Raw genomic sequence first — 12,614 nt, 5'->3', positions numbered from 1 at the left:
AGATCAGAGCAATACTTTTGGTCGGATTACGAACCGGGACTAATGAGAGCATTAGTCTCGATTTGAATGGTGGGGACGCCGGACAGGGCTCGATGGGCATCAGACCCTGTTCAAATGAGACATTTAGTCTCGGTTGAAGACACCAACCGAAATTAAAGGGCAGTCCCGGTTTTAGACCCCAACTGGGAATAAAAGTTTGTCTATATATACCCTCGCCCTTGCCCGTCCTCTCATTTGTTTTTTCCTCACAGAAGGTGGGAGGTGTGTGCTAGTTTATTTTCCTTTTCTATGCACAAAAGGTGTTCGATGAAATGCCTGAGAGCATGATGTCATTGATATGAGATGCCCGAGCCACATTTAAACTTTCTCCTCTTTCTTATCCTTTGTTCTTCCTCCAAGATCTCGTCCCCCTCGTCACCCCCATTGATCGCCCGCGCCGATCTCGTCGCCGGCACCACCGTGGTGAGCCTCTTGTTCTTATCCCTTTTAAAAAAAATCTTACGTGTATGATTTAGATATGGTTACTTGTATAATGCACTTTGGTTTAGATATACTCACTTGTATAATTTAGATATAGTTACTTGCATAACATTTTATCACTACTGTACTTTTGTTTTAATGTGATGAACTTGTATTAATTTGGTCATTTCTCTATTCATGATGTTCTGTAATGGTTTTTGATATAGTTAATTATATAATGCAGATGAACCGGCAATGGATGTACCCTGACCGATGCACTTCCGAGTATATTACGGGCATGCATAATTTTATCGTTGTGGCCAAGGCAAACAGTCTCAATGGTTTTATGTGTTGCACATGTGTTGTGTGTGAGAATACGAGCGATTACTCTTGCTCAAAAATACTTCACACCCACCGGCTATCGTCCGGTTTCATGCCCAGCTATAATGTTTGGACCAAGGACGGAGAAAGAGAGGTTATGTTGGAAGACAATAAAGAAGAAGAGGATGATGACAACTATCATATGTTTCCTGAATACGGTGATACTGCAACGGGGGAAGCTAAAGATCAAGAGGCACCAGATGTGTCCGCTAATGATCTTTGCCGGGTCATTCTTGGTGCCGAGAGAGAATGCAAAAGTGAAAAGGAGAAGTTGAAGTTCGATCGCATTTTAGAGGATCACAAAAAATGGTTGTACCCAAATTGCAAAGATGGCAACACAAAGCTCGGCACCACACTGGAATTGGTGCAATGGAAGGCAGAGAATGGTTTATCTGACAAGGGATTTGAGAAGTCACTAAAAATAATGAAGAAGAAGCTTCCAAAGGATAACGAATTGCCTAAGAGTACGTATGAAGCAAAGAAGATTCTCTGTTCACTAGGATTAGAGGTGCAGAAGATACATGCATGCCCTATTGACTACATCCTCTACCGCTATGAGGAGTACGAGAATTCGAATGCATGTCCGACATGCGGTGCATTGCGATATAAGATCACACGTGATGACCCTGGTGGTGATGTTGAGTGCGAGCGCTCCAGGAAGAGGGTTCCTGACAAGGTGATGTGGTATGCTCCTATAATACCACGGTTGAATGCCTGTTCAGAAACAAAGAGCATGCCAAGTTGTTGCGATGGCACAAAGATGACCGTAAGAAAGACGGGATGTTGAGAGTACCCGCTGATGGGTCGTGCTACTGCAACAAAAGACCTTCCAACGGCGCCAGAAATAGGAGTGTTGCTTGATACTCCTCAGCAACGGCACTAGGAATCCTTCAGCTGCGGCTACGCCTTAAGGGACTTCCTAGGCAAGTATGCAAAGGATTTCCCCCGTGGCCTTGGAGCCTTGCGTTGGTGTTCCCTCGAAGCAGAAAGGGTGATGTAGCGTAGCGGTGGTAAGTACTTCCCTCAGTTTGAGAACCAAGGTATCAATCTAGTAGAGGAGTATCTCAAGATCCTGCACAAACACAAAAACTTGCTCCCAACGCTATGAAGGGGTTGTCAATCCCTTATAGATTGTTTGCCAGGTGAGAACTGAAAGCAACAAAGTAACAAAGCAAAGTAAAAGCGGAGGTGTAAACGATGGATGTGAATAGACCCGGGGGCCGTAGTGTTTACTAGTGGCTTCTCTCATGAAACGAAGTAGACGGTGGGTGAACAAATTACTGTCGAGCAATTGATAGAACCGCGCAAAGTCGTGACAATATCTATGCAATGATTGTTTCTATAGGCATCACGTCCGAAACAAGTAGACCGATACTTTCTGCATCTACTACTATTACTCCACACGTCGACCGCTATCCAGCATGCATCTAGTGTATTAAGTCCATAAGAACAGAGTAACGCCTTAAGCAAGATGACATGATGTAGAGGGATAATCTCAAACCAATGATAAAAACCCCATCTTTTTACCCTTGATGGCAACTACTTGATGTGTGCCTTGCTGCCCCTACTGTCACTGGAAAAGGTCACCACATGGTAGAACCCAAAACCAAGCACTTCTCTCATTGCAAGAATCATAGATCTAGTTGCCCAAACAAAACCCAAGACTCGGAGAAACTTACAAGGATATCAAATCATGCATATAAGAAATCAGCAAAGACTCAAATATATATCATAGATAATCTGATCACAACTCCACAATTCATCGGATCTCGACAAACACACCGCCAAAGAAGATTACATCGGATAGATCTCCATGAAGATCATGGAAAACTTTGTATTGAAGATCCAAGAGAGAGAAGAAGCCATCTAGCTACTAACTACGGACCCGTAGGTCTGAAGTGAACTACTCACGAGTCATTGGAGGGGCAATGATGATGATGAAGAAGCCCTCCAACTCCAAAGTCCCCTCCGGCAGGGTGCCGGGAAGGGTCTCCAGATGAGATCTCGCGGAAACGGAAGCTTGCGGCGGCGGAAAAGTATTTTCGAGGCTCCCCTGATTTTTTGCGGAATATTTGGGAATTTATAGGCCAAAGATCTAGGTCAGGGGGTGGCCAGGGAGGCCACAAGCCTGCCCACCGTCGCCTCCCCCCTGGTGGCGGAGTGGGGGATTGTGGGCTCCCTGGAGCCCACCTGGCTTGGCCCAAAATCCCCCTGGTCTTCTTCCGTTTGGGAAAAAATCATTTCGGGATTTTTCTTTCGTTTGGACTCCGTTCCAAAATCAGATCTGAAAAGAGTCAAAAACACGGAAAAAACAGGAACTGGCACTTGGCACTGAATTAATAAGTTAGTCCCAAAAAAAATATAAAAGGTACATAAAACAACCAAAGAAGACAAGATAACAGCGTGAAACCATAAAAAATTATAGATACGTTTGAGACGTATCAGGTCGCAGTGGGTAAAAATTGAGAGAAAGTGGCGAGAGTTTGCAGATGACGAAAGGAACTTATGGTTTGGTATAAGTGCAGATGGCATTAATCCTTTTGATGAGCAGAACAACAATCATAACACCTGACATGTGACTCTATGTATCTAGAACCTTCCTCCTTTCTTGTCGTGGTTTTGTCACGATAAATGTCCTTGTGAGAGAACTTAGGTGTGAGGCCATCGCAACTATGTGGCGGCTTGAGAGTGGTTGGTCAGAATCGAGAGATGCGAGTTTACCCAGGTACGCCCCCCCCCCCCCCCCCGATGGAGGTAAAAGCCTACGTCATGCTTGTGTTTCATTGATGAAGATCTCGATTACAAGGGTGCAAAATCGCTACCTCTAATCTCGAGGGTGTGTAATCTGTATAACTCTAATGACTTTTCTCGTCGGTTTTTCTTGTCCCTCTTGGGGTGCCCTGCCCCTCCTTATATAAGTTCAAGGGGTAGGCTTACATCGAGTCCTATTAGGACTTGAACTAGCTTCTCTTGAATCCTAATCCGGGCCCCGCTTCCCTTGGAAGGAATATTTCTTCTTCTTGGGATTTCTCTTGAGCCGCCCTTCAAGCCTCTCCATGAACCGCCTCAATACCGTCTTGCACAGTGGGCCTTGCCGTCCAGGTCGGCCCGGCGAGCGGGGTGACCTATGAGCTACCCGTTGATGGGCCGAGTCAAACCTTGTGACCGGGTCATACCTCCTTGCCAGGTCAAACCATGGGGTACGTATATCCCCAATAGTTGTGCATGAAGGGGAAGTTCATTATCATGCCAGTGCTCACCCAAGGCCTGAAGCAACCCGGCAATGACATTCATGTGTACCAAAGGCCATTAGTTGAAGAACTTTGATAGTTGTGGGACGATATAAAAGGTGTATGTGTATGGAATGAGCACAAACAACACAAATTTGACCTATGAGCGTTGCTGTTTGTAACCATTAATAATTGGATTGCTCTTAGTAACCTTTGGGGACACACAAATAATTGATACAATGCATGCACGTATTCTTTAGATGAGACTGAAAATATATATTTGGAAAATATAAGAATAATGTGTATCTCGGACATCATCAATTTTTTTCGAGCAGGCATCCCTTAAAATAGAAAGGCAAACATTTCAAAGGTGAGGCAGATTACGGAAAGAAGCATGTCCCCCGTACTGGTGATGATATATTTGATATGGTCAAGGATTTAAAAGCATTCTTTGGAAAGTATCCTGACAGAAAATTTGTTTCGAATGACGCTGACGGACACGCACCCATGTGGAAAAAAAAATTGTATTTCGGAACCTATCCTATCGAAAAGTCCTAGAGGCCCGCTATGTAATTAACGGGATGCACGTGATGAAGAATCTTTGCGTGAACCTGTTAGGCTGTGTTAGAAAAAGGCTTTACATGAGATCAAGGATGCTTTTGCTGAAAATAAAAAGTTCCACTTTTTGGTGCACTATCCAAATGCTGACGAAAAGGTACGACTGAATCTCAAGTTTCATTATTCTTGGGTCCTTCCTATTTCAGAAACCATGCATGATATTTTCCCCTCAGTGAAAAGAAGGGGTCAAGCATTTGGCTTAGTCTTCATCATCACCTGATACAAGATGACAGAATACGTAGGATAGGTGTTACGTGTATATACTAGTTATTCTCCCGTGTCAGCTGCATGCGGCCGAATATCTACAAAACCCTCCTATGCACATGCACTACAACCAGACAGCACCTGCATTACGAAGAAGCGGGACAAGTTTGCCGCTGAGGTGGAGGGACATGATCTTGTCGGTGCATCCGGCGAGCCTGCCGCCGATGAACACCGCCGGCACAGCAGGATTCCGGCCTAGGAGCCTCACCAGCGCCTTCTCCATCTCCTTCCCCCTAGGGTCCTCGTCCAGTTTCACCACCGTCGGGTTGGCTCCGAGATCGCGGAGGAGGCTCGTCACCGTGTGGCACATGCAGCAGGAGCTCATGCCGAAGATCACCACCGCTCGCTGCGCCGCTAGCCTCGTCACCTGCTCCATCAACCTTAGTGCTAGTGCTAGCTAGCTCTCGTATACGGGGCTAATGCTAGGGAGCTGTGCTCTTCTTGCTAGCTCTCGTATACGGGGCTTTAAGCTGTGCTGACTTGCTTAGAGCTGGACATAGGGGAGCCTTGCATATATAGCCATGGAAATGTGCACCGGCAGGATGATCTTGAGCAATTTGACCCAAAAAAAGGTGATACGGGAGGGTTCGGATAAATCCCGAGCTGCTTTAATTTGTGCGACTACACGTCGCCTAGTGTGGAGCATCGAATATTTGGATTGCAATATATATGGCGTTGCGGCGACCTGATTGATACCAAAGGGGCCATGGTCCAACGGAATGTATTGTTGATAAGGCCTGGAGCTCTGACTTTCTGTAAGTTCTCCTCTATCCTATTCCACAAGTCAGATGAGAGAGACTCGGGGAGAGATGGTCTTGTGTATTCGGGCAAGCATCTCCAACAGGCGTATTAAAAAAAATGAATGCCGAAATAGTGTTTTTCCGCGTGCGACGTGTGGTAACCAAAGAGACTTTACAACTAAAAACAAAATCATTTCTATATAATCAAAGCAACCATATATAATAAGGCAGACGTTGTTATCCGTACACTAGTGGGGACAGGGCCTATAGCCCCGGCCCGTAAGGGGCTTTAGTCCCGGTTCACCAACCGGGACTAAAGGGGCGGGACTAAAGGCCTAACCTTTTCGTCCCGGCCTGTTACACGCCGGGACTAAAGGTGCTCCACGTGGGCGCCTCGTAGCGCCCCAGGGGCAGGCCATTTAGTCCCGGTTCGTTACACGGACCGGGACTAAAGATTTTCAGATTTTGCTGGTTTTTGGGTTTTTTATTTTTGAATGAAATTATTTTTGGGTTTTAGGGTTTTAGGGTTTAGGTGTTCGGGAGATTAACGTGATGCCTCGTTTGGTGTTCGGGAATTAGTTTTCATATAATTTAAATAAAAATAATTATGCATATATATATAAGATTAACTTATCTTACAAGCGAGCATATATATATACAATTATATGCAGATCTGAATTATCGGGACTAGAGCCCGTTTATTCGATTACATGGACGAACATCAGTAATGGCCCCTATTTACACTAAATCGTCCTTTGCCATCTATAGCTTCCGTCCTCAGAAATCCCGCAAGCTCCTCTGCAACAGCAATCGCGCGTTGCTCTGGTAGGACCTTCGTCCTCATGGCCGTGTGCTATATAAGAAGAGAAGATGAATATGAATATCAATCATGATAACAAAGAATGACGGGTAAAAATAGAGGTGTGAATGTTCATTGCTTACGTCGAATCTGTGGTCCTTGAGCTCAGAGGTAAACGTGCGAATGGTCTCGCAAACATAGTATCCGCATAGATGCGTTCCCCGTGGCTGCTGGTCGCACTTTACGAGAATAGAATATATATAATCAAAATAATAATCTAGCATCATAAATGTATTGAAAATTAATAGAAGTATATCATACTACTACTTACCTGAGCTGCTCTAAAGGTCAGCTTCTCAGGAAAGTTACCGGTAGTCACGCACTTGAACCGCTTCCAAACCCTACCCGACAAGGATAATGATTTGCTAAGTTTTTCATTAATTGATATATCAGAAAATCATCGAAAGAGACCGATAGAGTGCAAGAATGATTAAAATTACCCTTGGATCATGTCCTGCAGGCTTTGGAACTGTTCCAAGGGTCTCGATAATGGGTCGAAGGCATCAACTCTTCCCTTATCAATTTGAATGTCCAACAGAATCCAATGGAAGCTGCACATGTATATATATATATATATATATATATATATATATATATATATGTGTGTGTGTGTGTGTGTGTGTGTGTGTGTGTGTGTGTGTGTGTGTGTGTGTGTCAATAACTTATCAATTACACTTATAAGTGAATGGACACAACAGAGTAAAGACGCTCACCTGAAGTTGTATGGAAATAGTATGTGGTCACAGAAATTTTGATCTGTTAGAAACCTTAGAAGGTTTTCCTCCGTCTCCTTGGGTTTGTCAGTTAGCGTCGCTATATGTATTTTATCTGGGTCAATAAACCCAATATTTAGGATGCTCTTACTTTTACACTCCAGAATCTTCATTCTGCAAAATAGAGTACAAGTTATATATAGACAATGAATTGAAATAACTAAACAAGTTATATGTAGACAACGAATTAAAAAACTTACAGACAATAGCAACTCATAAGCGATTTGTCGAGGGCGTCGCCATTGTACATATGGAAGAGTTCATTAAAGTCGATATGGATTTCTTCGGAGCGGGCGTAGTACTCCCGTGGGACACTCAGCACGATCATCGTTCTCCCATTCTTTGATTCACTTAAGTACCATTTATGCAAGTAACGCATATTTGTTGGGAGATCATCTTTGCTGACCAAAGGCTCTACCATGACAAACTGTGGCTTAGGGGCTACCACAACCTTGGGTATCCTGTCGTCTTGGGAAGCCAGTAAATCTTCAACCGAGATACCACATTCATCCGCCAATTCCTTTGCTCTTTCAAAAGCTTGCCCCTGCACCGGAGGGGGAACATTCTCGGTTAACACCTTGAGGGGTGGGATCGACTGTTTGGCCTGTTGTCCAAGCTGAGGAACGTCTGATTTTTTCTTGCTTGTAGTTGAACTTGATTTGCTCCCACTTGCACTTGCACGTGAGCTGCTCTTTTTCACTTCCTTCTGCAATGTGCGTGTATAGTCATCAGGCTTATAGTGTAAGTCATACTGTGATGGAGTGGTTATGAAGTCTTTTGCCCATGCTATGTGCTTCTCGGTGTATTCCGGGCAGGGCTCGGGTTCCTTCCTTTTCATCTGCGCATCATGTTATTCCTTTGCTATCCTGGCGTTTTCCTCGGGGGTACGATCATAAGGTCTGATAGGAAGATTAGCATGAGGTACCTTTGGGAGGGGCGACAGTTTGCGCTTTGGGGAGCTCCGTCGCTTAGAAATCTTCGACGGAGCGTTCTTGCTGTCACGCTTCCGCTTAGTATCATGTGCGGGCAGAGGCGGAGACGGACGACCCAAGTCTGGCGGCGGTGATCGAGATGGACTCGTGTTGTGCTGGCCGACGTCATGTGGAGGGCTTGGAGGTAATGGAGGTGTAGGTGACCTGCGATGACTCGGAGGCGGTGTTGTGCTTGGGGCCGAGCCTGGAAGCTTGATGTAGTTCTTGTCCCATAGGATGACTCCACCCAGTACTTCTCCGAGTGTCCTCTCATCTTCGGGTCCAGCTATGTCGAGCTCCATATCATTAAACCCCGTCATGATTTCATCCACCCCGACTTTAGCAAAGCCAGCTGGAATCTCACGGCCATGCCAGCGTGCATCAGGGCCAGAAGGTAAAGCTTGTCCAACGGCCACCTTCATGGATATGTTCTTGAATTTCTGATGGAGTTCACATGATGTTGACTCCTTGATTCCATCCACGGGGTAGCCGGGACCGCCCTCTATCATTCTTCGTTCATCGTCGGGCGGGGCCTCAGATTCAGTCATGCTGCTTTTCCGCTTAGATGGGGCGCCGGTAATATCAAGTGCAGGATCTTCCTGGCGCGATACTCCTCTAAGCTCATCAATCTGCTTCTGTTGCTCGTTAATCCTGGCAAGCAACTGGTTGAACTTGTCATTCTCCTCATCCTGCTGCCGCTTCTTTGCTCTCTCTCGGCTTCTGTAAGTGTCTTGGTCTCTGGCAAACCCAAGCCACCACGGGTAAGAAGGACCGAAGCCTCGCGTTCGTCCTCCATGTTCGTCATTGCCGAGGACCAGTGTGAGCAAATATTTATCTCTATCTGCAGTGAACTTTCTTTGTCCCTCCTTAATTTCTTTCACTATCCTTTTCCAATTCTCCCTGGGTATCCTAAGCTCGTCATTGCAGATGAGGTCCCCTGTTGTTTCGTCGTACGACCCACCATGCGTTCCGCGGCACGCCACGTGGTTCCGCTGCACGCCACGTGGGACTAATGGTCTTTCATTTTTAAATGATTGTTTTAATAAAAAACAGATCTGTTATAAAAGGGATTTCATTTTTTGAACTTATTTGAACTGAAGACTTTTTGTATATATATGTGGTCAAAATGCATGATACCATGAAGTTAGAAAGGGCAAAACCATTCAAAAGTAGCAAATGAAGTTAGAAAGGGCTAAACCATTCAAATTTGGAAACTATAATGGCACAAATAGAAACTAGACATATATAAATTGGTCCAAGAAGTACATGATACTAGTCCAAACAGTACATAATAATAGCTACCATAGATATATATACAATTGTTCGACGTTAAGAACACTACTCGTCTGAATCATCTAAATTAGAATGTCCACGTTCCTCGAGGTGACGCTGGCCATAGTTGACGACTCGAATCTTGCGGTACAACTCGTATGAAACGTATGCATCTTTTGCTGCAAACTCAATGTTGATATCATCAAGTGGGCCCTTCTCCCAAAGTCTGTGCTGAGACTTTGGGAAACTGGTCTTCATATCACCATATGACTCGTCGATCAAGGCAACTGCCATATGAGCCATCGAAGTCCTGTCATGTCGAAGCCTGAATATCGTTTGGAGATCAACGAGGCAACCAGCTGGTATCTCAATACCGAAGCTGTGCCTCATCTTCAGCTTGTCGTTCCTGATGTCAACGGAAGCAAAAGTGATGCCGCTGCGAAGGAACTCCATGAATTGTGGACAATGCTTGTCACTCCTGCAACAGAAACAAATTAAAATGGAACAAATGTTACATACTGCTGCAATAAGGAAACATGTTTCACTACAACTAAAGAGAAACTTATCTTTAGGATTCAAATAGAACATATGCAATGGAACCTAGAGAGATCACTATAGCTATCCAATGGAACCTAGAGAGATCACTAGCTATATGCAATTTTCATGACTATGACATATCATATTGCTATCCAATGGAACCTAGAGAGATCACTAGCTATATTCAATTTTCATAACCTTGGATCAAAGAACACCGCATAAAATTGTATCACTACAACTATGATTTCAATGGAACATATTGAACCAATCAGATTTTTCAAATTATGGAACACTATTCCAATCAGATTGTGTTTCCTTCAACTAATCAAAATTGTTTCACTACAACTATTTGAAGCGAACCAACTATGATTCCAATGGAACATATTAAACACTAGTTGATTCTAATACGATTTTTCAGATTATGGAACACTATTCCAATGAGATTGTGCTCCCCTTCAACTAATCAAAATTGTTTCACTACAACTATTTGAAGGGAACCAACTACGATTCCAATGGAACATATTAAACACTAGTTGATTCTAATACGATTTTTCAGATTATGAAACACTATTCCAATTAGATTGTGCTCCCCTTCAACTAATCAAAATTGTTTCACTACAACTATTTGAAGGGAACCAACTATGATTGAAACAAATAAACTTACAATGTCATTATCTTGGATCAAAGAAAGCCTCAAAACTTACCTCGCCCATTGGAAGATCAAGACATGGCGTGCGAAGCATAGTTGGATGACGGCAACACCGCGTTGATCGGCCGTGTACTCCAGATCAAGCCCCAAGAACTTCTCATGATCCGTTGCGTGGTCAAACCATTTTTCCTTCAACTGTTGAAGAAAAAACGGCACCTCGTTGCTCAGGTTCGTGTACACGACATCGAGCATCGTCGTGCCATGTGCGAGCACCTTACGAAAGCTAGTTGGCATGGTGGAAGAAGAGAAGGGAAGAAGAGAGGAGAAGAACAGAGGAGAAGAACAGAGAGGGTGACGCGAGAGAGAAGAAGAACAGAGAAATGGCGACTGTACGCTTCGATTCGTGCTTTTCATCGCCCGAAACGACGCGGGATGCAAACCGTTTGGGTCTTTAGTCCCGGGTTGAGCCACCAACCGGGACTAAAGAGGTATACCAACGGTCGCCACCACTACGGCAGGCCACGTGTTAGTCCTTTAGTCCCGGGTTGAGCCACCAACCGGGACTAAAGGGGGATACGAACGGTTGCCACCACCACTACCCGCCACGTAGCCCTTTAGTCCCGGTTTGGGACACGAAGCGGGACTAAAGGCTCCTTACGGGCTGGGACTAAAGCCTCGAGGGAGGCATTGAGAATTGGAGCGACGTGGCCGGGCCTTTAGTCCCGGCCCAGAGGCAGGCCAGGACTAAAGGGTCCAGGCCAAAGGCCCGTTTTTCACTAGTGGTATTTGCGTACTAAGAATATTTGGTATTCCATCAAGCCAGCTACCATATATATTGGCAACACTTGTTGGTGGATACAAATATTAAGATTCATGCAAAAAATAAAATCAGTTTTTTTCTCTATCTTGCATGTTATGTCACTTTGACTGAAATTTGATTAAATCTCAGTCGAATGATGCCTAACCACATCCTAGAAATTTAACATAAGATCATTTCCAATAAAAGTTGATATTGGAAGAATTGTGCCAACAACAAATAGCCAAATATATATTGTGGAGCCCCAGTACTATACATTTTTAATATAAGTATTATTTCTTATATATATATATATATATATATATATATATATATATATATATATATATATATATATATATATATATATATATATATATATATATATATATATATATATATATATATATATATATATATATATATATATATATATATATACATACATGTCAAACAAAACTAAAACAAACGGGATGCATGATGACATTTTTCGCGCAATTGCCCGAGGCACCTGCCTAGTTAACGAAAAACCACATAAATAAACAATATCAGTATAACCAAACACATAAGCCACCATACTTATTGCGGTGAAAAGAATGCCACAAAACTAATAAGATGAATCAGGCAGGTGCCCCTCCGCTCCACTGGTGTATTGGATTGGATGTACTCGAACTCAAGATGAATTGGGTGCTTTATGATATGACAGGAGAAGAATTGGTCATTCACAGACCTGCGGAGAAAGGGATGGATGTGCCGGCGAGCCAGACGTCGCCGTCGATGAAGGAGCCCACCGTGAATGTGTGGTAACCCTAGAAAAGACTTTGCAATTAAAAACAGAATCATTTCTACATAGCCAAAGCGATCATAATAAGGCAGACGCTCCCACCCGTATTAGGATACTAATGATGTCCACTGTACAACTGCCTAGATTATTCCATGCAAACTAATTACGTCTTGATACAGATAATCATTTGAAAAAGAAAAAATGTATGTCTAGAAAATTTAAAAAACTATAGATTGTTGCGAAAATTTGAAAAATAATAGCATGCTTCTTGTCTTACTTCC

General features: G+C 43.7%; 1 protein-coding gene across 1 annotated transcript; it reads right to left on the bottom strand.

Annotated features, from left to right (window-relative positions):
• Positions 1 to 4,786: 4,786 nt before the first annotated feature.
• LOC123398814 (glutaredoxin-C1-like) lies at positions 4,787 to 5,458 on the bottom strand. The gene has a single exon (XM_045093265.1). The coding sequence runs from the start codon at positions 5,326 to 5,328 to the stop codon at positions 5,017 to 5,019; it is 312 nt and encodes a 103-aa protein (XP_044949200.1). The 5' UTR covers positions 5,329 to 5,458; the 3' UTR covers positions 4,787 to 5,016.
• Positions 5,459 to 12,614: the final 7,156 nt, after the last annotated feature.

This window comes from Hordeum vulgare, chromosome 5H, assembly GCF_904849725.1.
Source record: "Hordeum vulgare subsp. vulgare chromosome 5H, MorexV3_pseudomolecules_assembly, whole genome shotgun sequence".
Classification (NCBI taxonomy): Eukaryota; Viridiplantae; Streptophyta; class Magnoliopsida; order Poales; family Poaceae; genus Hordeum; species Hordeum vulgare.
Note: the sequence above shows the minus strand (reverse complement) of the source record. Positions and strands in the feature narration are given on the sequence as shown.

What these genes read in the sequence shown, in the direction of transcription:
- LOC123398814 (XM_045093265.1), bottom strand. Translation starts at nt 5,328, where the DNA reads ATGGAGCAGGTGACGAGGCTAGCGGCGCAGCGAGCGGTGGTGATCTTC.